Genomic DNA, 27,256 nt, shown 5'->3' on the forward strand with positions numbered 1-27,256 from the left:
TGCCTATGTTCTTCTATTTTTTTATATTTTTCTTCTTTAGATATGCTGAACAGTTCTTTCATTATTGTCATTTCATTTTTTGCCTGAGAGATTATTTCTGATCTGATCTCTTCTATGGCCTGATGAAGTTGTTTCTTCACTTCACTGCAATCATTTCAGCAATTTCAGGTGTGTGTTTACCAAGTTCTCCTATGTTGATGGCTCCTGGGTTTGTTCTGAGATTGTGTTTTAGTCTTTCATCTTGTCAAGTTTGATACCGGATGCAGAAAGCTCAGTCTCTCTCTTCCCAGACAGCTCAGCAAAGGCCGCTAGTGTCCCAACTTTTCCTGGTGGTCATGCTTGCCCCTCAGTGTCTGCTGAGATGCACTGCTTAGTCTGGGGTTTTCCAGCAGATGTATCTAGTTCTCCCACATCTCAGAACCGGACCATGATGTCAGATGATGGCAGTCCATCTGATCCAGCATCCCCTTGCAGTTCACGGCATGTGTATGACCCAGAATCGGCTTGCACTGGTGGCACAATCCTGGGCCAGTGGACCTGCATCCCCAGGCAGTTCAGGGTACAGGCAAACCCAGACACGAACTGCAGCGTCAAAAGTTTGTAGACCACCTGATTCTGTGTCTCCAGGCAGTTCAGGACACGCACAGGAGATAGATGCGGGCTGCACTGACAGCGATCACAGACTGCCTGTGTCTGTGACCTCCAGGAGGTTGGGGCACAAGCAAAGCCCAAACCCAAACCACGGTGCCAGCAGCTCGTGGAATACCCACTCCAGTACCTCACTGGGTGCTGGGCATGTGCAGAGAGGGCCCACATGCAAACCCTGGTGAGAGCAGTTCGCAGGCCTTCTGATAAAGATCTCTGAGTGCCTGGCACATGCAAGGCAGAGACTCAAACTGTAATGGCGGTGGGGTTGTGGGTCGCTGACTCTGCTGAGTACTCATAGTCTGAAAAATCCTTGTTTTTTTTGTACCAGGAATCAAACTCAGGACCTCAAATTTGCTAGGCAGGTGGTGTGCCTCTGAGCTATATCCCCCACCCTGTAGAGCATCTTTTTTAAAAAGTACAGGAAGAAATATTATTATCCCAATGGTTAAGTTTAACAGGAAGAAAAAGTACTTAAATTTCCAATAATAGGGAATATGAGTATAACAAAACTGCCTACTGAGGAAAACTAGAAAATCAGAAGGAGGGAGATGACTGAAATACATCAAAATATTAATGAGGCAGTGAAGAATAAATAGTCCAAAATACAGAAGGACATCCCAAGAAGTGAGTCAGGAATAGGGACAGCTAGAAGAGGCAATTAAAAAGTTGAGAAGTGGAGCAGAGCTTTTCATGACTTCATGGGTAGGAAAAAAATCTTTCAATTTGATGGGAAAATACATCCCCCCTTAAACTGAGCTCCAAAATGGAACACCGTACAAAGACAGAGGCACCAGAAGTAAACAAGCATTCACAGGAACTGCAAACCAGATCTTTTTAATCTCTGATGCTGGATCTTGTACAGACATCTTAATTTATATTCATAAAATCACCATGCATACAACGAAATAAGAGAACATGAACAAAAAATCAGCAGGAACAAATCAGCAAGATTCCAAATACTAAGATATTAAAATATTAAGACTTAGCCTTTTTGAGTTTATGTACTATGTTAAATACTGTGTTTATATTCTATGTACTAAATACTTGAGTTTATGTACCATGATAAATCAGATCAAGAATTTCAGCAGAGAACTGGTAATTACTTAAAAAAATGGAGAAAAGCATCCCAAATTTCAAAGAAATGTAAACTGAAGTTCTGAAGAATACAATAATCAAAATTAACATCTCAATGACAAATTCGATACACTATAAGGAGAATTAGTTAACTGCAAGATAGATGAAAAAACTCTATCTTGCCAGGCATGGTGGCCCACACCTGTAATACCAGACCTTGGGAGGCTGAGGCAGGAGGATCGTTGTGAGTTCAAGACCAGCCTGGGCTACAAAGTGAGCTCAAGGCCAGCCTGAACTGCACAGTGAAACCCCGTCTCAAAAAGACAAAAAAAAAAAAGAAAAAGAAAAGAAAAGAATCTATCTCAGATTAAAGGTCCGAGACCAAAGAATGGGAAACAAAGAAGAGATATAAAGAGCAAAGCAATAAAGTATAACATGTGAATAAAGACAAAGCATGGGTCAGAAGAAATATGATGGAGAATTTCCTAAAACTGACAAAAGATATCAAATCATAGATACAGGTAGCTCAACAAACTTTAAAAAGATAAATAAAAAGAAATCTACAGTGCTAGGGACAGTGCTTAGCATGCATGAGGCCCTTAGCCTTGACTCCTGCACCACAAAGTCTTCAACTAACAAATGTGACTTTCAGAGGAGCAACAGTGAGACTGATTGGTAACATCAATAGTAATGGAGTGATTTTCAAATAATTGTTTAAATAATCTACCAATCAGAATTCAATACCCAGTGAAAATATAAAGGAAAGCAATTCCAAAGGAAATAATCTTTGCGATGATCACCAACAGCCACTATCACAAAGAGATAATTGGATATTACATGATGCACATCTATGAAATATTATTTTCAAAACACTGAAGGAAGTTTGATCAAATGGCTAGATTTAAATAATTTAAATACAGGGGTAAAGGAAAATGTTAAGTAAAACCATAGATGTGCAATTAGCATATTCCAGGACTTGGAACCTTAGGTAAAACAAATAATCTTGTTTATTTAACAACAAAAAGAAAAGTAAGAGAAGAGAGGAGACCAAGAGATTCAAAAAAACATATCAGGCAGTTGTAATGTAGGGATCTTGCTAAGATTCTGATTGGAATAAATCAATTACGTGTGTGTCTACACATGCAACTGAGGGAGAATGAGCACTGATTGTACTTGGTAATATTAAGAAATTAATACTGTACCATCATTAGCTGGGACAACACACACTGCAGTTATTTTTTTAAATGCCTTTATCTTCTACAGATAATCCAAAATATTAATGGATGCAGTGAAATTTTCCTGAACTGATACTAGCTTTATAACAATAATGTTAAAGACCAGATGGAATGAGTGACCTGATAACTGCTGAAGTTGTTACATAAAAGTGAGTTATATTAAGATCATAACTTTTGTACAAGTTGTAGATGTTTGATATTGTGCTTAATAAAAATACTTTAAATGAATATTAATTAAAGATATGATTAGACGAACAAAAATTGAGAATTTAGCTGGGCATAGTGGCGCACGCCTGTAATCCCAGCACTCGGGAGGCTGAGGCAGGATTATTATTTCGAGTTCAAGGTCAGCCTGGACTACAAAATGAGCTCAAAGCCAGCCTGAACTGCATAGCGAGACCCTGTCTCAAAAAGACAAAAAAAAAAAAAAAAAAATTGAGAGTTTATCACCAGCAAATGCACATGAACTAGAAATTTAAAAGATGTTTTAAAAAGAAATTACCCAAGATAGAGAAAAAGTAATTTTAATAAACCTTACTAATGGCTATATAAAAATACCAGGAACGTAAAATAAATTACATGATGAACAAATTAACTGGATCAGTTATTAGAAAATATTTTTAAATTATTAATTTTGTTTAATAAATAATAATATGATTATTTGAGTCCTTAGATATTTCAAAAACATACTTAGTAGGGGCTGGGGATTTAGCTCAGCAGCACAGCACCTGCCTGGCAAGCGCAAGGTCATGAGTTTGATTCCCGGTACCAGAAAAAAAAACAAAAAAAACACATACCTAGTAAAACACTAAAAATGCTGAAGCTGGTATTACAGTTCATTATTTACTAGTTAATAATATATTCTCTACTTCTGTTTGAAATGTTCATAAACATATACAACAAAAAGGTACACAAATGTGTATCTTAAAATAACTTTTAAAAAATGGAAAAGTTTATTTTCATGGTAAAAAGTTAAACAGTCATGGCATGTAAGTCAAGAGGTGGTAATATTTTAAGGTCTGTACATTTTCAGGAAAGGAGTCAAAGTACCAGTTATCATTAGACATTAAAATGTAAAGTAAGTTATGTTGTAGTATCTAGGATGAACACTAGAAGAATAGTACAGTGAATGTTCTAAGCTGACAGAAGAAAGTTTTTTTTAATAAGCCAAAAGAAGGAAAGAAAGGGGAGAAAAATGATATAAAATAGGTAAAGGAATAGAACAAATACTAAATTAACACAGAATCTAGCAAATTACAGCCCCATTGGCCAAATTTAGCCCACTACTTGTTTTTAATATACCCTTTTGTTGAAATACATCCATGTTCATTTACTCATTTACTGGTTGTTTAACTAAAGCAGCAGGCCTAAATAGGTACAACAGAGACTGTTTGAACCACAGAGCCTAAAGTATATGAGACTGGAAACAAGACAAGGATGCCAACATCATTACTTGTAATCAGGATTATCCTAGAGGTATTAACCAGTGCAATAAAAGAAAGAGGCAGAGAAAGAGGAGGAGGAGGAGGAAGAGAAGTAAGAAGAGAGAAGAAGAGGAGGACAAAGAGAAGGCAGAGAAAGAGAAGGAGGAAGAGGAGAAGGGTGAGGGGAAGGGTCAGAAATAAAAAATACAAATATTGGGGAAAAATGGATGGGAGGTCAATCTGGCTGAGACATCTGTTACCCCACTGATTGCCAAGGTTGAATCAGTTGATCTGCTTGGCCAGACAGGTGTCCCTTTCCTCCCTCACCACTTCACATGTGTCTCTCCAGAAGCTGTGGGCTCTGATGGAAGAGGATGACCACCCCCAACATAGGAGGACCATTTCCTCAGTCAAAGATATACAAGTAGCTGTGCTCCCCTGCTACAATCTCTAAACAAGCTCTCAAGAATTGGAAAATAATCTTTCATATATGACTGTACACACAGAAAATCTGAAACAATTTACAGATAACATGTGTCCATCTATCTATCTATCTATCTATCTATCTGTTCCCTTTCCCTTAAAATAAGATCTCCTTGGAAAATAATCAACTTTGATAATTAGAGCTCAGTCAGCTATCTTTGCCTTACCTGCCATCACTGTTCTCTTGCTTGAACATCAGAGAAGCTACAGATCAGAGAAATTAAAATTGCTATCCCAATGAGATACTACTATCAGAGTGATGAAAATTAAAAGACTAATGATATCAAATGTTGATATGGTCATGAAACAACTAGAACTTGCTGATAAAAAGTCTTTAATATCATTCAGTAGAGTTAAAGATATGCATAACCTATGACCTCACAATTCTGCTCCAGGGTATATATCCAAAATAAATGTATATATATGTGGACCAAGACATATATGCAAGAATATTCAAGGCAATTATTACCTGTAATAGCAAAAAACTAAAAACAACAAAAGATTCAAAACAGGGCAACATAATAATGAAGGACATAACACTGAAGAACAAAGTTGCAGAACTCACAGGACTACTATAAACCAACAGTAAATCAAGACAGTATGATACTGGCAAAAAATACACAAGTTGGTCATGGAGCAGAGTAGAAAGCCCTGAAATAGGCCCCCATAGATACAGTATTTTGACAGTCTTCTCAACAAATGGTCCTGGAACAACTAAACATTCACATACAAAACAACTCAGTCTTCACAAAAATTAACTCAAAATAGGGCTGGGATATAAGCCCAGTGGCACAAGCACCTTCCTAGCAAGCTCAAGGTCCTGAGTTTAATTCCCACTACCCCCCAATAAACCAAAACACAAATTTTCATGTGCAAAAATTAACTCAAAATGGGTGGTAGACGTAAGTGTAAACAAAAAACTACAAACCTCTTAAAAACAACTAAGACTATTTTTGGAGGGCAGCTTTCTGGTTTCTTACTAAACACCCTTTCCATATGATTTCACAATTGTACTCCTTATTTACCCTCAAAGAGTTCAAAATTTATGACCACACAATAAACTGCACACAAATACTCATACCAGGTTTATTCATAAAGCACACAAATACTCATACCAAGTTTAGTCATAATGCACACAAATACTCATACCAGGCCAAGACCTGGGGGCATCCAAGATGTCCTTATTGAATGAATAGATAAGCCCTAGATTAAGGGGAAAAAAAGAGTCCTGGATTTCTTATGATTGGTATAAACAGAGCCCTTTTAATTTTGTCATTTTGAGACAAGATCTTGCTAAATTACCCAGGTAGGACTTCAACTTTCCTGCCTCAGCCTTCCTCAGTGCTAGGATTACAGGCATGTACCACCATATCCAGCTCAGAAAACAATTTTTTCAAATTATTTTAACATGTTTGTTTAAAGAAATGGTAATATTTTATCCTACAAAATTTCTCAATATTTTTCTGCATCCCTCTGCTAACACATGCAATGAAAAATAGGTAAATAATTGTCAATCAGTAATTTCTAAGCCAGCATTTGACAATATCATTTTGAGCCATTATACAGTCTTCATGTGCACAAATGATTTTAAAAAACTATTTTAATATACAATTATAGAATGCCTTTTAAAAATGCTTTGTTTATTCCAAATCCAACTAAAATTTTTCAATTTACTTATATTCTAAGATTTTAATAGTAAGTTGTTAAATAAATTACTTATAAAAATTACATACCTTTCTCTTACAAAATCCGCAAGTTCTTTTGTTGATATCTGTCCATGTTTCATGTTATGGTAGAGAACATCAAAGCCACTATTTTTTTCTCCCTAAAATTCAAAAAAATTTGGTTTAACAAAAACAGAGATAAAAATGACTGGAGAATATAAAAACACTGTACTGATTACTATTCAATTTTTAGCACTATTTTTCCTTAACCACTGTTATTCATCCTATGATTTGAAACTGTATCAAAGCAATTCTGTATGGTTTGAGACTTGTATATATCTATATACACACACACCTATATAATATACACATGTTCCAATAATGACACTATTAATGAAATTAAGTCTAAAATTTTAAGGAATAACATGCAGCATAACTTACGATAAACAGGAACCTGTTAAAACACATAATGAAATCCAACTTCAATGCCTTTAATGCATATTAAGTGACTCAATTATTTAACTCAGTTTGTGCTTTAAAATAGCTAAATCTTGATTTCTGAGTCAAGATAGCATACTACTAATCATATAAGCACTGAGCAACACAAAATACTTCATAATTCCTATGTAAGCCTTTCAATAAATTTAACTTGAGAGGTGAGAAGAGATAAAATTTTAAGGAAAGAAGAAAAAGGATATTTAATTCCTGACTATTCCACTAATGAGAAATTAATAAAATTCAATCACTATACACGCGTAGGAAATCTTTGCTATTTACGCTTACAAATTTTAGAACAGTCAACTGTAACAGAATATTAGAGATGTCCATATTAAGTCTAACAACTCTAGAGTTTAATGTTTATTTTCCTTTAGTGAAAATAATGCAGAACTGAATGCATTTAGTAGAAACAAAATCAACACAAAAGCAAATGTTACACATTTTTTAAGAGTTCACCAAAACCAAACATAGGAAGTTCCCATTATGTTGGTGTCTAATAAACTCATCAGCTTGTTAACATGCAAGGACTGCATTTGGCCACACATACAATGAATGAAACTAACATATTTGCAGTGAGACAATATAAACAATGGCATTTTAACATGCATTCCCAATTATCAACAAGAGTATAATATAAAATCACAGTCTCTTATAAATCCAAATATTTCCATTGGGTTTCTGCAACTTTTGAAGATAAAGAAAAATTTATTGCCTCACTTTAGTTTTTGCTTATGCTGCGTTTTTCAAGCAAATGTATTCCAAAATGTTGAGAAAACCATTATCACTCATCTACAACAACAAAAGTAACAGGCAGATTAGTAAATAAAATTATAGCCAAAAAAACAAACAAACAATTCTCCACGTCAGCCTCCTCAGTACTGGGAATACAGGTCAGCCAGCTCTGTATTTGCACACAATTCTAAGAAGTCAGGTTACCTGCAATGTACACTATAAACATTTAAAGGGTGGATTGGGCGTGTAGCTCAGTGGTGGAGTAAGAGTCTATTAAGTGTAATAATCTGGGTGCAATCCACAGAAACACACACACACACACACACACACACACACACACACACACACACGGCAACTGAGAAGAGGGGTAAAGTGGGAGGCTATTCAAACAAGCACAAAGTACTAGAAGTCATATTTACCAGGTTCACAAAGGAAAGAACACAACTCTTCAAAAAGACAATCTTTCCTTTTCTGGTGAGTACATCATTCAGGTATACCCAGAACTGGGCTGAACCAATGTATTAAGTACTTGTGAATCATGTCCACACAACTATCACACCAGGGAATTAGGACAGAGCACCAAGATGGAGTGGTAAACAACAGAGAAAAAGCCTCTCTGAGAGCTGCAGTCCATATGCTGGAATATAGCAATGTGAGGAAGACAAGGAGGAGGAAAGTGGGTCCAGGAAGGACCTAAAGCTTGAATTTAAGCCTACAGAGAGAGAGAAGAGAGAAACGTCAATGTAGAAGAAGGAGATAGCCAGCAGAGCTTTCTCCCTGAGATGGGACTCATTGCACAAGAGCAGTGATTCAAACCTGTGGACACACAGTGACTGCTGGCGACCCCAGAGGCCTCCACAGAGAGACACAGCACTGGACAGGAACAGGAAACATGAAAGACTACACTAGCTGGCAGTGAGTGCTGAGGGCTCAGTCATCCCTCACTAGAGAGAAATTGGCTAGAAGCCAATTTCCAATAGACCCTCAGAACTCAGAGCAGCTGCTGGCTCCATCTAGTGACTCCCAGCTGGGCTCAGGCCCACAGAAGGTTCACTGAGGTCTGCAGGCCAAATGAGTCTGCTCTTGGCCAGAAGGTGCAAGCTCGCTGAGACTATCCACTACCATACAAAAAAGCTACTGCTGGCAGGCTGGGATAAATCAACAAGGACCAGGACTCTCTCTTTTCACACACTGCCTGACAGTGACAGCAGAGACAAATCTGGAAGTGGTCGGCAAGCCATTTGGGAAACTTTCTTTCCCCGCAATAAATACAATCTTCTGTTAAAAAAAAAAAAAAAAAAAAAAAAAACCTGAAAGTGGACTTTTTATTGTGTTGTTGTGGTGATGGTTTTGTGTTCATTTTTATTTTTCTGTTTTTGTATTTTTCTCCTTCATTGTTTGATTTTGTTTTTATATGAGTGTGAACATGGTTTCTAGCCTCTTTTTGATTGTGGTTCTGGTCTGTTTTTCTTTTTATCTCTACATTCTCTCTTTCACTATAATCTTCTGCGCAAGTTTCTCAAAGTTAGTGTGATCCCCCTTTGTCCTCCAGCCTTACCTCTAATCTCTTCCTATTCTTCCACTTCTCTATTATTCTCCCTAACCCATTTGAAAATTTAAACACTGAGGGGAAAATTGATATATGAAAGCCATATACACAGCATACAATTTTCTAATTTGTTTTAGATTTTGTTATATAGCCATAAATTTAGTTCATATGGTTGAAGGTGGCAAATTAATGAGTAGCTCTGTTTGTCATTTTCTAGGCTTTGTTTAATACCACTGTCATTGCTGATGGTAGTACTATAGCCAAAAGTGACATAACTGTTCTCAACAGCTGTTCTTCCAGTATTCCAAGACTGAGATTGACTAAGGGTCACAGAAAGTAGTGTGGCACAGTGCAGAAGAACCACGGACTGAGCCAAACAAGCAACAACTTCTCAACCACAACAAATTGAAGAGATAGGATCTTGCAGAGATTCAAAACCCAAAACCAGCTAAACCTGGAAGATACCTCAGAGAAGTAGTCACTTCCTAAAGGTTCTAAATACTAGCAATAAAGCAACCCACAAGAGGTAATTTATAATCATCAGCCTAGGAATTAAACTTTAAAAAAGAAAGAAAATAAGAAAACACTTAAACAAGATGCAGCCTCAGACATACAGTTCACCGAAGGCAAACCCAGGGGTCACTGAGGTGGGACAATCTGAAAGCCACCCATCTGGCCTCTCTGAAGTGGTAACAACAAAGCAATTGAATGAAGCTCTAGAAAAAATCAAATCACAAAAAACTTCTCAGAGAACTGCAGAGATGGTGTCCACAATGAAAACCATGCTTAGAGATTCTAGAGCAGATACAGACAAAAAATGGAGGAGCTTAAGAAAATTATGGAAGTCATAAATGCTCAGCACAGGAAAGAAATGGAACCCATAAAGCAGATTCAAGCAGATACCTAGGAGAATAAAAATTCCATTGAAAGTATCCGCAGCAGATTAAGCCAAGGTGAGCCAGGATCTCAGATATACAAGACAGACTTGCAGTGAGCAATCATGGAAAGAAAGGTTTCTTAAAAATAGCAAGGAACCATGAGAAATCAATACAGCAGCTGTTAGATGAGACAAAGAAGAATAACTTATGATTGATTGCAGTCAAGGAAAAAGTAGGAGTTAGCACAAATGACATTTAAAAAAACTTCACAGACATCATGACAAAAAACTTGCCTGGTACAGAAAAAGAATCTGACATACGGCAAAGTGAAACATACAGAACTCCAATTAGCTACAATCAAAAAAAATCTATAGCCAAGCATATCATAGTCAAGATTTCAGAAATTCAACACAAGAACAGAATCTTAAAAGCTGTCAGGAAAAAGAAACAAATCTCCTACAAAGGAAAGCCCATCAGAATCACAGCTGACTTCTCAGCACAAACCTGTAAGTCAAGGAGAGCTTGGACTGAAGTATTTCAAGTTATAAAGAAAAACAACCTTCAGTTCAGATTGATATACCTTGAAAAACTATCTTTCAAAACTGATGGAGAAACATGACACTTCCATGAAAAAGAAAATCTAAGAAATTTATGACCACCAAACCAGCACTTCAAAATGTTTTGAATGGCATTCTAGAAAGAGATAACAAGGACTACAACTCCATGAACCCCAAGAGAAGGAATACACCAAGCAAGGCAAACAATTAAAGAGAAGGAGATGAAAAATAAAAGAGGGGGAGCCAATAATAGGAAAATAACATGACAAGGATAAGTCAATACATATCAGTTATAACCATCAATGTTAATGGTCTCAAGGCACCAATCAAAAGACACAGAGTGGATCAAGAAGCAAGATCCAATAATATGATGCACACAGGAAACACATTTAATTCAAAAAGAAAGTCATACACTGAAAATCAAAGATGGAAAACAATAGTCCATGCAACAGGAACCCAGAAAACAGCAGGGGTAGCTATTCTATTTGCAGACAAAGTGAATTTCAAGCCAAGACTGATTAAGCACAACAAAGACAGTCACTACATCCTTGCAAAGGGAACAATCCAAAAGGAAGAGATAACAATCATAAATATACATACAACAAATACCAGTGTACCCAACTATATTAAAAAATATTCACAGGCATAAAAAATCAAATAAGCACTAATTGTATTGGGGGAGCTCAACACCCCATTATCATAAAAAGACAGATCAACTAGATAAAAAAAATCAACAATGAAATATCAGAATTGAACCAAACTTTTGCACAAATGGACTTAGTAGATGTCTACAGTGTGTCCCCTCCCCACATCAGAATACATTCTTCTCAGCTGCATGTGGAACATTCTCCAGAACAGACCACATACTAGCTCACAGAATATGCGTAAGTGAATGCAAAGGAACTGAAATTATCCCATGTATATCATCAGACCATAAAGCAATGAAATTGGAAATAAATGGCAAAAGAAACCACAACAACATCATAAACACATGGAAATTGGATAGCACCATCCTGAACTAACAGTGGGTCACAGATGAAATTAAAGAAGAAATTAGACAGTTTCTGCAATTAAATGAAAACAACAATATAAAGTACCAGAACTTATGGGACACAATAAAAGCAGTCCTAAGAGGAAAGTTTATAGCAGTGAATATCCCTAAGTCAATATGCACTGACTCCAATCAATCCATCACAATCCAGGGAAAAAGAGCAAGTGCAAATAAACAACTTAATGGTGAACCTCAAACTTCTAGAAAAAGACGAGCAGGCTAAGCCAAAAGCTCACACAGGGAAGACATTAGAAAGATCAGAGCAGAAATTAATATACTGGAGACTAAAAAAAAATACAAAGCATCAATGAATGGAAGAGTTGGTTCTTTGAAAGATTAAATAAAATCAACAAACCCTTATCCAATCTTATCAAAAAAAGGAAAGAAAAGACTCAAATCCACATAATTGGGAATGAAAAGGGTGAAATCACAATGGACCCTGCAGAAATCCACAAAATCATCTATATCTACTTAGGAAACTTGTAGTCTGAGATGGTCGCTCACACCTGTAATCCCAGCACTCCAGAGGCTGAGGCAGAAGAATCATTGTGAGGGTGAGGCCAGCCTCAGCTACAAAATGAGTTCAAGGCCAGCCTGAGTGTATAATGAAACCCTGTCTCAAGAAGACAATAAAAAAAAAAAAAAATTGTATTCTAATAAGATGGAAAATGCGGAAAAAATTAACAGATTCCTAGATATATATGAATTACCAAAGCTGAATTAAAATGATATAAAAATCCTAGGTAAACCAGTATCAATTGGTGAAATCAAAGATGTAATTAAAAATCTAGCAACAAAGAAAAGCCTAGATCCTGACATATTCATTGCTGAATTCTACAAGAAATTTAGAGATCTAACACCACTACTTCTCAAACTTTTTAATGAAATAAAAAGGGAAGCAATACTCCCAATTCATTCCTGGAAGTAAGTTGTGGTGGACTGACAGCTGGTGGTCAACCAGCTTGTAACACCCAGCTGAACTGAACCAATGTGGTGCTGGGTGTGAGAGGCCCACCTGAAGATTGTTGCCAGCAGCATTAGAGGCAGAACTGGAAGAAGAACAGAAGCTGTTAAAGAGTTGTTGGTTCTCTGGGAGGATGTCGTCATGCTGGCTTTCCTGATATGAATGTGGCTGTTCTCCATGTTGAAGGAGCTCGGGACATTGGTATCGCTGATAATGGCTATGGTTCACTTTGGGGGAGCTCTACTCTTTACTTTAAGCATTGCTTCCTGGGTCTGGAGGGGAAGACGGTACAGTGTTCAATGTCCTGGAGAAAACCTTGTCCTGATGGCTTTCCTGATACAGACTTGGCTGCTCTCATCCTCGGAGAAGCTCAGGACCTCACTGTCCCTGAGAATGGCTGTGGTACCTGTCAGGGGAGCTCTGGTTCTTACTTGGAGCATTGCTTCCTGGCTCCAGTGCAGATTCCTCATCCTGCTAGCACAGATCTTTCATCCCGCTGGCACAGACTTTCTAGCTTCCAGCACTGACCGTTAGGCCTTCCCTGCACAGATCCGTGAAACAGGGCTGCATGAGACATTGTCGTGGGCTCTTGGCCTCCTGTTGGACTTGTGGGGGCAGGGGGGCATTGTTATAGGCTCTAGGTTTTCAGCTGGACTCATGCAGGACATTGCCATGAGATTCAGGTACTCAGCAAGATTCTTTTGGTCTTATAATGTGTGGACAGATTTCCTGCACTCTCTTTGTACATGACTCTTTGAGTTAATACTATAAAATAATCTTATAAACTACATGTCCTGTATTGTTTCCCCTTGTAAACTTCTAACTACAATATAAGCATTACCGCGATACCAAAACCCGGTAAGAATCCCACTAAGAAAGAGAATTACAATCTCCCTAAGGAACATACAAGCAAAACTCCTCAACATGATACTGGGAAACAGAATGCAGCAAATCATCAAGATTATACACCATAACCAAGTGGGATTCATCCCAGGGATGCAGGGATGGTTCAACATATGCAAATCAATAAATGTAATACACCATATATTAACAGAGCCAAGGACAAAAATCATATGATCATCTCAATAGATGCAGAAAAAGCTTTTGACAAAGTCCAGGACTCGTTCATGATAAAAACCCTACAGAAAATTGGAATAGATAGTCTTTATCTCAATCTGATAAAAGCCACCTATGACAAACCAACAGCCAACATCACACTAAATGGACAAAAACTGAAAGCTTTCTCTCTAAAATCAGGAACAAGACAAGGATGTCCACTGTCTCCATTCTTATTCAACACAGTCTTGAAAACTTTGGCCAGAACAATTAGACAAGAGAAAGAAATAAACGGAATAATGATAGGAAAGGAAGAAGTTAAATTATCACTACTTGCAGATGACATGATACTCTACATAGAAGATTCCAAGAACTCCACTAAAAAAACTGCTAGATTTAATAAGCATATTCAGTAGCATAGCTGGATACAAAATTAACACTCAAAAATAAACAGCCTTCCTGTACACAAATAACAAACACTGAGAGAGAAATTAGGGAAACAACACCTTTCACAATAGCATCCAAAAAAACGAAATACCTAGGAATCAATCCGAAGAAGGATATAAAAGACCTCTACATTGAAAACTACAACACTGTGAAAAAGGAGACTGAAGTGGATATCAGAAAATGGAAAGCTAAATGGTGCTGGAAAAACTGGCTCTGCACATGCTGAAGATTAAAACTGCATCCGTATCTTTTACCATGCACTAAACTAAATTCAAAATGGATCAAAGATCTAAATATTAAAACAGAAGCATTAATTCTGCTGAAAGATAGAATAGGTAAAACTCTTGAGGACACTGGTGCAGGCAAAGACTTTATGTATAAAACCCCAATCGCACAAGAACTATCACAAAGAATCAACAACTGGGATCTCACTTTATTAAAAAACTTTTGCACAGCAAGAGAAATCACCAAAAGAGTGAAGAGACAACCCACAATGTGAGAAAAAAATGTTTGCCAGGTGTTCCTCAGATTACTATTGAGAACATAAAAAAGAACTCAAATATATCCGACTTTCCAAATTTAAAAACCCAATCCAAAATTGGGAATCTGAGATGAATGCACGCTTCTCAGATGAAGAAATACAAGCAGCAAATACATATACGAAAAAATGTTCAACATCACTGGTCATTCAAGAGATACAAATGAAAACAACACTGAGATTCCATCTCACCCTGGAAAGAATAGCTATCCTGAAAAAAATCAACCAGTAACAAATGCTGGCAGGGCTGTGGGGAAAAAGAATCCTTCTCCACTGTTGGTGGGAGTTTAGACTAGTGCAACCACTGTGGAAATCAGTGTGGAAAATCCTCAAAAAACTAGGATTAGAGGTCTCATTTGACCCAGCTATTCCTGTTGGGTATCTTTCCATAAGAATTTAAAACATCATACCACAATGACATATGTGCACCCATGTTTATAGCAGCACAATTTGTAATGGCAAGAACCTGGAAACAACCCAAATGTCCATCAACCAAAGAATGGATAAAAAAGATGTCTTTTGATACAATGGAGTACTACTCAGGTATAAAGCAGGATAAACTGGAGACTTTTATAGGTAAATGGATGCAACTCGAGATCATACACATTAATGAAATAAACCAGGTGCACATGTGTAAATATTATGGTCTCCCTAGTGTGAGAGGCTGAAAGTGTAAGTAAGATCCAAAATGTACAACAGATATTGTAAAACTGGAAGAAACTTCAAAAGGAAAGAGACTGAGATGGGCAATGGAGAAAAAAAGGAAGAGAAAAGTAAAAAAAAAAAAAATTATATATATATGTATGTAAAAGATAGTTAAGATAGTTATACTATTAATTTCTCTTAGTTCATTAAAAAGGTCTGTGCTAACATTGTTTAGACAATTAAATGCTGATATCTTGTACACTGAGTAACTTATTTAAAGATCACTATATGTAATGTATTAACCACTGTTACTCTATTATATTGTTTTGAATTTTTTTTTACTTTTTTTCCTCTTTGAAATAAAAAAAGACAAAAACTTGGAGGCCATCTAATAAGCAGGGCAACAAAATCCTGACTATTTATAATACTATAAATATTAAATAATAAAGAAAAAGTTGAGCTGGGGGTGTGGCTTAGTAGTACAATATTTACCTAGTGTGTACAAGGCCCCAGGTTCAATCTCTAGCATCGATTAAAATTAAAAACAAAGACTAAAGTACATTCTGAATTTATGTTCTAATTAAGAAGCCCTTGAAAGAGTAAACTCTTTGTGAAATTCAGGTATCTAAATAATATATTACTTAGAAATTCTTGGAATGAGGTTCATTTATTTACTGTAAGGTATAATATTAATATAGTAACAATAATATACCTTAGGAAAGAGTACCAGATACTCTATCCCTTGGGTCCTCACTGGAAAGGAAAAGGAAAACTCATCTTAGGGATTGTGATGGAGAGGGCAGTTCCTCAGAAGGCACAAATGACTAAACACAAACACCCTTGTATGATTACATATCCATTTGTCATTGCTTTTCACTTGTAAACTCATTGATTTAATTACGTAAAAAAAAAAAAAAAGCAGTGAGTCAGAATCCAGGCACCTCTTCCTTAATATAATTTCACAACACTAGTAACAAACACTCATCACGAACTTTTTCTTTGACATTTCCTAAGTAAAAATTTAAATACTTCAAATGGAGATATATACTTGTGCAGACACACATACCTTAACATGATATATGTTGACCTATACACCTTTTAAAAACATAAAACTTCAAAGAACAAAGGTTTTATTCATCATCTCTAAAACTTACTGTACAGCTTTGGTAAGTGATGAGAGTATATTAAATACGTATATACACATATTTGCAAACTCATTAACCAAGTGAGTTGATTTAATTTAAGAGTCACTCATCAGCAACAGGCATTTTCAGCTAGCTTACTCATTAATCCAATCAACATCTAACAAAATATGATGTCCACAAAAAATGTATGTTTACAGCAACATTATCTACAATAGTCAAAAGTTGGCTATTATGCCCATCAACTCATGAACAGATTAAAAAAATGCAATACACCCATTTGGTGTAGTATTGCTTGGCCCTGAAAAGGAATGGAGTATCTTTCATCGCTCTCTTCAACTTTGATGAACCTTGAAAATAGTACAGTAAGTGAAAGATGAGATCATAAAAGACCACATACTATTACATTTCATTCACACTGAAGTCCAGAACAGGGTAATCAAAGACACAGAAAGTAGGTGAATGGGCTGTCTGGGGATAGGAGGGGTAAGGTAGGGAGTGAATGATAAAAAAAGTAGAGATGTTTCTTTTTCAGTTTGATGAAATGTTCTAAAATAGTCTGTGATGATGGCTGCACATATCCCTAAGTATTACCCAAAAATAATGAACTGTATACTTTTTCATCTGTGTGTGGGGAGTGTGTGCTAGGGTTCAAACCAAGGGCATGCTAGGCAACTGCTCCACCACTGAGCGATACACCCAGCCTCAACTGTACACTTTAAATGAATGAATCACTTCACTGCTAGTCTGTGAAAAAAGTAAATAAAGAAAAATAAATGAGTGACTCATACGGCACATTAAAATATATTTCAATAAACCTGTGTTGTAAAAGCAAATATTCTTAATATATTCCCTCTCTTAGGTCCCTGTGTTAGGTATCTAACAAAATAGGTAGAGCTATACTTAAAAAGGAGAAGCTTACTCTTCTTAAATTCTTGCAGAGCTTTCCTTATTAACTGACAAAAACAGATACATTAATACCACTTACTGGCTAAAGAAGACAACTACAATGAAAGCTAGTTCTATTGATGGGATCTTTTATCTACTACTCTAATCTCAAAGCAATTTACAAAAAGGCAGTACTCACACACTCTTTCTCTTTCTCTCTCTCTCTCTCTCTCTCTCTCTCTCTCTCTCTCTCTCTCACACACACACACACACACACACACACACACACACACTTGGCGTGGTGGTGCATGCCTATAATCTCAGCACTTGGGAGGCTGAGGCAGGAGGATTGCTGTGATTTCGAGACCAGCCTGGGTTACAAAGTGAGCTCTACACCAGCCTGAACTGCATAGCGAAACCCTATCTCAAAAAAATTTAAAAAAAAAGACAGTACTCTCATTTAAAGTCAAGTGACTATAACCTGGGGCCAATCAAATCTTGTTATAACCAATACAAACAAGTAATGAAAATCTTTGTAAAGTGGGTTGTAGCTCAGGGATAAAGTACAGCAAGAACCTAGGTTCAATCCTCTCCAGCAATGTAAAAAGCAGAAAAATATTTGTAAATAATTCTTAATATGACCAGAAAAAAAACTTTTATCATCTTTGGAATATATAAGCCCAGAAGCATACAAATCTTTTAAAATGCACAAATTGAACCAAGAGTGGTGCATACACCTGTAACCCCAACATTCAGGAGGCTGAGGTAGGAATATCTCCCAAGTTTGAGGGCAGCCTGGTCTACATAGTGAGTTCAAAGCCAGCCCGAATTACAAAATGAGACCCTGTCTCTAAAAAACAAAAACAACCAAAAAATATATTTAAAAAACCCACAAACATTCCAATACCTACTATTTCTTCTTCCTGCTGTAATTAAGATGACTGCATTTAACAATGTGATGTGTGTTAGTACAGTCTCATTTTTTTTTTCTTTTAGTACTAGAGAATTGAACCCAGGGCCTCTGCACTGCGCTACATCCCCAGCCCTTTTTTATTTTGAGAAAGCGTGTTGCTAAGTCGCTAAATTTGGCTGTACTCAAACTTGCTGTCCTCCTGCCTCGGCCTCCAGAGTGCTGAGATTACAAGTGTGTAACACCAAATGTTACTTCTTAATATGAAAATGACATGTCATGAATGCTGTTTTGCACTTATCAACTAAACTCCAGCTTAAGAGATAATTAACTAAAAGGGTCAACAAGTCACTGAAAATGTTCAGTTTTTTCTAGTCTAATACAGAGATCACAAGTGAGACAACTTTGAAATTTCTAATAAAGTCATTAAGCCTATTTCTAAAACCAAAAGGCATTTTTCTTTACAATTTTATAACTTTATACTTTAAAATATATATATCATAATATAACATATTCCTACTTGAATTAAAAAAAAGTTCTCTCCTTTAATGAATTTTTAGGACAGTTAAAATTTAGTGTGTAAGGCTGAAAAGAAAACTGAGAAATCAAAATTTTATCCTTTCCAATATTACTGTTCTAAAATCCTCTCTCTGAATTGAACTTGCAGACTGAATCACTATCACCTTTTCCAAATTCTTCCTAAGATTTAGGCAAAAATACAAAACAAAGCACCCCTCCCCAAAACTCTTAAAAGCTGCATGATAAAATTTATGGGATCTTTTACAGTTTTTAAATGTGTAATGTAATTACAGGAAAGATCTGTAGTTTTATAATGTCTATTTACTTCTGGTAAGTACAAGAGATTGAAAATACTATAGTTTTATAATGTCTATTTACTTCTGATAAGTACAAGAGATGGAAAATAGGCATAAGACTACATACTATAATTACATTACACATTTAAAAACTGATTTCACCAAGTTTTATTTTTTAAAGGTTTGTGGAGGAATAAAGGTCAGGAGGTTCTTCTAGCAAAATATTAATCACATTCCTACATCTTCCTCAAATCCAAACTGGCTCAAAATAAAAAATAAATATCATGCGGTCTACACTTTCCTTTTACTGATTTAGCCTAGCTTGTACTGACACTAATTAGTTGACCAAGTGATTCGCAGGATAAGTCACTGCAAAACGTAACATTAATATGGGTGTGATCTACTTTCAATCTGGAGTTCTCGAAAAGAAAAAAATCATGAAATATTTAAATAATTCTAAAGGTTTTCTTATCTAAAGCACAGCTGCCTACTAAAAACTCTTCCAATGAGAATTCAATAAATCTGCAATGATAGCCCTCCCATGCCATTTTTGCCTTGAAAATTGCTAGGAAGAGGATAAAGTATATACAGGTAGTTCTCCCATAAGTAAGCAGGGCTTTCAAGTTATAACTCCTTCTAGCCAGTATTCTGTTTATACACTAAAATTTTCAGTCATAATCACTAAAACTATTCTGCACAGCTAAAGCAGGAAAGAATGACTAAATATATATAATGCGCACTCCTCAGCAGTCAGAACCACTGATGGATGTATGAAAGTGACTATCATTCCAATGTTAGTAGATTTGCTGGAAGCAAGCAGACAAAAGCAATTCAAGTATGTGCTGGTGGACCACAGGAAAGACATTTTAGTACGTTTTTTTAAAACTGTTTTTCTTACCTCTCACATAATTCTCCTTAATCTTTTTAATTATAACTCACCTCTTAAGTTAGTTAAGCCCTTAAAGTCATCTAAATAGATATGTATGGGTTCAATTAAAAACAGCAGAAGCAAGCAGTGGTGATATAATTTTATTTTGATGTCTTCTGAATTTTCTGCAATATTCTATAAGTGGAAGTAATTTTCATTACTTTCCAAAGGAAAAAATAAAAATTAACAATTTCAGCTTCCTCAACTCTTCAATTTACGCTTGCAAAAAGACAGAAGGCTATTTTCTTAACTGACATTTTGTTCACATCAGTACTTAAATCTCCAGTCCTCACAGTTCATAAGTGAGGGGAAAAAAGGAAGCAAATCAAAATACAAAAAAGGCAAGCGGCCCTAAAAAGAATTTTACAGTAGAACCCATCCTAATTTTGTATTTCTTCCTTTGTTTGTTTTTTGAGACAAGGTCTCCCTTTGTAGTCCAAACTGGCCTTGATCTGATTATGGGGCCGAAGGTGGTCTTGGACTGAAGCAACCCTCCTGCCTCAGCCTCCCAGGTGCTAGGATTACAGGGGTGCACTACCATGCCCAGCTGTAACTTTGTACATCTAAAAAAAAAGTCATAAGGTCGGTGGGAAAGGCTATAGGTAGCTTTTATTCTGTATTCTATGTTTTGCCTATCACATAATAATCGTTATCACTAAAAAAGGAAACTATTTTTTGAGGTTACTGTCTCAACCTTAGAACTAAAAACAGACATTCCTTAGTTTTAAGGCCCAATCACACCAATTTGCTCCACTCTTCCCAACTTTTCCATAATGTCAAACATGTCTGCTTGCCATAGCTTCCATAACTTTTATTCCTGAAGGTGTACTGGGGAGCCAGAGTATTTCCTCAACTTCATCACACAGTTCACCACTCACTTCCCAATTTCATCCCCTCTTCTAGCACCTTTACTGAGGGCTCAGTGGCTATTACGGTGTTATTTCTGTCCCTACCCACATCTGACCAATTTATGTTTAAATGAGGACCCAAGTAATAATCAAATTTTTCCAGTTCTAATATCCTTTAATTTTTCCACACTAAAAAACCTGAAAGCCAAGCCCTTATTCCTTTCCTTTTTAAGTGTCCACAGCACCATATTTCTATGTGGATTTCTCAAGGTGCCCCTGTAAACTGTTACGGAACTTCGATAACAGGATGGATAATCTTAGGAGATAGTCCTATGACTTGAAAAACTATGTCCAAGGATTTACTTCTTTTTCCAAGGATTTGTGTTAACCAGTATGTGGGATGATTCAAAGCAGAGCTTTTCTCCCATCCTTTGCCTAAATAAGTAGTTCTGAAAGAATTGGCATTTAGAATTTAACGTACAGGGCTAGTAAAGAGCTCAGAAATCAAAACATTATCCTTTCCGATATCAATGTTCTAAAATCCTCCCTCTAAATTGAGCTTATGAAGAGTCAATCACTATCAATTTTTCACTTCCACATTTGTATTGATTTGAGCAAAAATGCAAAACCAACTACCTCTTCCCAAAATTATAAGGGCCTCACAATAAAATTTAGCACAATCTAAAAAACTCTAGTTTTACAATGTATTATTTATTAAGTCTGACTGAACTAAGTTAATCTATAATTTACATTTCAAGTTTGTTGCAATGAAATAATGTGGGTGTGGATAACTGGCTAAGAGTTAAACAATAATACATTTTTCAATTAGTGTATTTCACTTGCTTATATATAACTGGTTCTCTCTGGACAGCTAATAAATTGGGAAGAGTGACTGCTTTTAGGAAAATGCGACAATAGAAAAAAAAGATTTTAAACTATTCCTTTTCATAGTTTTGGAATATTAAACCACATAAAATGTTTTTCATATCTGCTAACATAAAGTAAATATACATATACAAGCTGGGCATGGTAGTGCACACCTGTGATCCCAGCACTCAGAAGGCTGAGATAGGAGGATGCAGTGAGTTCGAGGCCTGCCTGGGCTAAGTAATGAATTCAAGGACAGCCTGAACTATATAGCAAGACCCTGTCTCAAAAAAAAAAATATCCGTATGTGTGTAGTTTTAGTATATATCAGCTGATGAGATCATACTCTTATATGTCAAACTATAGTATTTAAGAATTTCAAGTAATGAAACAGCTTATATTCTGGGTTTCTATGGTCATCTCAACTAATTTTCCAAAGATACATATTTTTAAATTTTCATATAGGTAATTAATCCCAAAAACCTCATCTATTAAATTTAAATTAGATAATCAAGCAAAACATGTATTACATTTTGAATCCTATTAACAGCAATTGCAGATTTTTATAAATAATTTTAATCTTCCCATCTTACCCATTTAATAACAGATCAAATTTTAGATAGATACACAAATGCTCCAATTTATTTTTAAATATGACAATACCTATATAATCAAAGTAAGACTTTTGTACAGGTTAAAAGAAATAAGGAAAAATTTCTGGATAAAAAAGCAAATAATTTGTTGTTAATTTTTGATGGGCTGACTGGAGATAACCTCTCTATTATTATGTATGTAATTTATTCCTTTAATGTTTTTACTGCTGAATTAAATAATCTAGGTTTACATTTAAAAAGTCATTTCAATTACCATAGTACAATGTCAGTAGTACAATGTCAAGAATATTGTAAACTAGTATTCAATTACCATAGTACAATGTCAGTAGTACAATGTCAAGAATATTGTAAACTAGTATTCACAACTCTTCCTTCAAAAAAAACAGCATGTAGAGACACTTCCTCCTTGTAAAACTGCTCAATACCCTTTAGTTACATAATCTTTTGAAGGGCTAACAATTATTTTTACACACTAAAAGACAATGGTATGGATTTTTGCTATCAAAACTATTTTGTTTTTCAATTTTAACAAAAAAGAAAAGCATTTTCAGCCTGATTATCAATGGTACTATACTTTGTGGCAACTGCCTTATCAGTAACAAAACACCTGCTGTATAGGAAATTTTGAACACATTTTTTTCTTCAAAGCATAATATTATGAAGAGCAATTTTCAATTGAGAATATAGTTTCAATTAAGAAAATCTATAAAGAAAAAGGATGTGCTACTTTCAAAATAACTTGAAGACAGTTTCAATGATTCAAATTTTCCTCTAACAAAATAACACAACAGAAAAGTTTGCCTTTATATACCTGAAGCAAAGACAATTAACAAGTTGTTTTGTTAGAAACCTAAAACTTTGAATGTTCCCATTACATCACTTCAAAGAGTTTTCTTAATTGACAAAAATTATATATACTTATGTGTACAACATGTTTTGGAATGTGACAGGTTTTATTTCCTCTTGACACTGCCACTTTAAACATTAGGGAAGAGGAAGAAAAATTAATATTGTAGATTCTCTATTTTAAAAAATTATTTCATAAATGATTCTGAACTATACAAATTTTTAAAGTTACTTTAAACACACAACTGTCATATTCTCAGAAGCTAGTTAGTTCTTAGATTTTCCCAACTCATTTAACCTCCTCTAAAGCAAGAAGGGAAATTGACTCTAGAGATTAAATCCAGCCAAGGCCTTTGCAGTGAACTACATCTCCAGCATTGTTTTGTTGTTGTTGTTGCTGTTTTTTTTTTGTTGTTTTTTGACAAAAAGTCTTACTAAAGTGCTAAAGTGTCCAACCTGGGGCTGAAACTCATAATCATGCCTCAGCCTCCCAGTGCTGGAACTGCAAGTGTGTGCCTCTGCACTCATCCCCACTGAAGCTCAATACTCCAAATTAGAGCTTTCCGCCCTAATTTCAAGGTGGAAAATAAAACAAAATGGTCTTCCTTACTATTTATTCTCATTAGTAGGAATGAAGGCAAAAACTGAAGCATAAATTAGATTTGGGGTTCTCCGCAGATTTCAGATTTTAAAGTTTATTCCCATTGCTCCATTAACAGGGACAAGCAAAGAGCACCAAAAATATGTACAAAAATATTCAGAAAAGTATTATTCAAAATAGCCAAAAAACAACAAACAAGGTTATGCCCAAAGCTCAATTTAAAAAATAAAACATAACTTTTAAATGTTAAGACACAATTTGGAATTAAATTAACAAATTTAAAAACATTAATAAAATCAAAAATATGCAGAACAGGCAGGCATGACAATGCATCCCAGCATGCAGGAGGCTGAGCCAAAAGGATCACTTCCAGTTTGAGTTCGAGGCCAGCCTGGGCTACACAGTGAGTTCAAGGCCAGCCTGAACTACAGAGCAAGATCTTGTCTCAAACAAACAAAAAAAAAACATAAAAAAGCAAAACATTCGAAAGAACATCAATTTTTTAAACAATCTCCATAAAAGTGTTTCTAAATTGCAACTGTAAAACCTAATATTTAAAACTGACAGGCTAAAAAAAAAAGACCAAAAAAAAAAAAGGCTGGGCGTGGTGGTACACGCCTGTAATCCCAGCACTCCAGAGGCTGAGGCAGGAGGATCGCTGCGAGTTCGAGACCAGCCTAGGCTACAAAGTAAGCGCAAGGCCAGCCTGAACTGCATAGCGAGACCCCGCCTCAAAAAAAAAAATAAAAATAAAAATAAAAATAAATGAAAAAAAAAAACAAAAAACTGACAGGCTAATTTTAAAAGTGATACAGAAAGGTAAGAGACTCAGAACAGTCAAAATAATCTTGAAAAATAAAATCCTGAAGGACTCACTTTCTGATTCCAAACTCAGTACAGAAAGCTACAGCAGTCAAAACAGTATGGTAGTGTCTAACATAAAGACAGCCAAAGTAATAAGGCTGAAAATTCAAAAACACACTCATACATCTCTGGTCAATTTACACTTGATTAGGTGCCACAACAATTTACTTGGGAAAGAAGAGCTTTTTCCACTACTGATGTGAGAACAACCAGATGCAAAAAAATGAAATTGTACCCCTTTTTGCACCACACACAAAAATTAATCTCAAATGGATTACAAACTTAGAGATCAGCTAAAAATATAAAACCCTTATAAGAATACATAAGAGTAAATCTGTTAAATATGACAACACAAAAGTGATAAAAAAAAACAGAAAAGTTGCATTTCATCAAGACTTCATCAAAATTAAAACTATGTACTTCAAAAGATGTTATCAAGAAAGTAAGACAGCCTACAGAATGAGAGAAATATTTCCAAATCATTTATCTGGTAAGTAATTGCATGCAGAACACATTTTTAAAGCCTCATGCAAACCTAAAAAGACAATTTAAAAATAGGCACTGAATCTAAACAGTTCTCCAAACAAAATATAAAAATGGACAATAAATACGTGAAAATATGCTCAACATTAGCCTTAAGAGAGATGTATATCAAAATCACAATGCAATGCTATTTCACATCCACTCATTATAATGTTACATTATAATTAAAAAACAGGTTACAGCATGGCATGGTGGTGTGCACCTGTAATCCCAGCACTTGGGAGGCTGAGGCAGGAGGATTTCAGGGAGTTCAAGGCCAGCCTGGCATACATACAGTCAAAGGTCAGCTTTAACTACATAGGAAGACTGTCTCTAAAAAAAACAGGCGTATTACAATTGTCTTAGTTACTGTCTGATTGCTGGGATAACATATCTAACCCCCACAAGTTAAAGGAGAGTTATTATGGCTCTCAGTTTGAAGATGTTTCAGTCCAGAGTTGGCTGGCTCCAAGGCAAGACAACATGGCAGACAGATATGGCAGAGGACAAGCAGGGCACGGCATGGCAGGCAGGAAGGGATCAGGGGAGCAGAGGGATACACCCTTCCAGTGCACAGTATATACACCCTGCCAGGCACGCCCACAGTGACCCACCTCTTCCCACCCGCTTCATCTCTCCACATGGCAACCAGCCATAAACCCATCAGTGGACTAGCCTAGAACCACACACCCATGATCCCTTCACCTCCCAGAAACCCCATCTCTGAGCCCATGGCCTTTGGGGGTCATCCAGATATAAGCCATAATACAAATGTTGGTAAGCGTGTAAAAGGCTGCAACACTAAAACACTACTAGGACTGTAAAATACCGCAGCCACTTTGGAAAAAGAGTGTGGCGGCCCCTTCAGATGTTAAACAGTTTTAGGGCAATTCCATATGCAAACACAAAACCATGTTCACACAAAAACCTGTACAGAAATGTGCATAGCAGGATTAGTCACAATAATGGAAAGGGAAACCAAATGTCCATTACTGATGAATGCCTAAGTAAAATACAAAGTTGTTGAGCATTAGTACCATAACAAGGGACCTGGTACTAATTACATTATTTTAGGGCTCAACCTTGAAAACAACGAAAGAAGCCAGCCACGATGGTCCTATTTACAGAGTAAAAAACAGAACAGGCAAATCTATAGTGGCAGAACCGTAGATTTGTTTGTTTAGGGCTGGGCAAAGAGAAAATGGGGAGTGACTCCAGATGAGTATAGGGGTTTTTTTTTGGAATGATGCAACTGTCCTAAAATTGATTATGGTGATATCTGCACAACTCTGAACAAGAGAAACCTCTGAAATGTATTCTTTTATAATAATTACACTGTATGGAATGTGAATTATATCTCAATACAACCCGTAAAACATTAATGCCTGCTATCCACGTTGTCTGCGAAAAATACAGACTATTCACCACAAATAAGTATGAACTGATTTCGCTGCTATGCAAGTTCATGCTTGAGGAGCTTAGAATCAGGAATTTAAGATACACTCCTTACTGAAAGGTTGCTCCTTTAAACATTTCTAGATCCTAACTAAAATGGAACTGCACGACTTGCAACTGTCAGAACATTAAACTGAGATTCGCCCAAGATACTTAAGTAAACATGTTGTTTTCCTGTACCTGCTGAACTGCACTTCCCATTAAAACAAAAAATAACTGCAGAAAAACACTGCACAGGGCGCCTGCGAAGTCGTCTAGCAGCAGAAACGAACACTGAGAGGAGGGGTGTGGAAAGAACGAGGAAGGGGGAAGAGGACTACGGCAATTCGCCCTGCATTTTTAAGCCGGGGCTCAGTTACAGGAATCCAACTTTTGCACGCTTTGTGAGCAGGCCCAAGGCAAAGTCCTGGGCGCGGACCGGGGCCGGGGCTCGGGCAAGGCCGGCCGGGAAGGAGGAAGCGCGGCGGCGGCTGCCCAGGACCGCGCGGGACCCCGTGTGGAAACGGCGCGCGG

General features: G+C 36.3%; 1 protein-coding gene across 1 annotated transcript in view; it reads right to left on the minus strand.

Moving 5' to 3' along the window:
• Positions 1-27,256, minus strand: part of Fcho2 (FCH domain only 2) — a gene marked incomplete at its 5' end in the record, with an annotated part of 126,339 nt that overhangs the window by 98,417 nt on the left and 666 nt on the right. Inside the window, one exon of the mRNA XM_005386078.2 lies at positions 6,598-6,689. Within this exon, the coding sequence (XP_005386135.2) occupies positions 6,598-6,689 (92 nt within the window). The remainder of the gene's footprint in view (positions 1-6,597; positions 6,690-27,256) is intronic.

This window comes from Chinchilla lanigera, unplaced genomic scaffold (genome assembly GCF_000276665.1).
Source record: "Chinchilla lanigera isolate Chin_1 unplaced genomic scaffold, ChiLan1.0 scaffold00024, whole genome shotgun sequence".
NCBI lineage: Eukaryota > Metazoa > Chordata > Mammalia > Rodentia > Chinchillidae > Chinchilla > Chinchilla lanigera.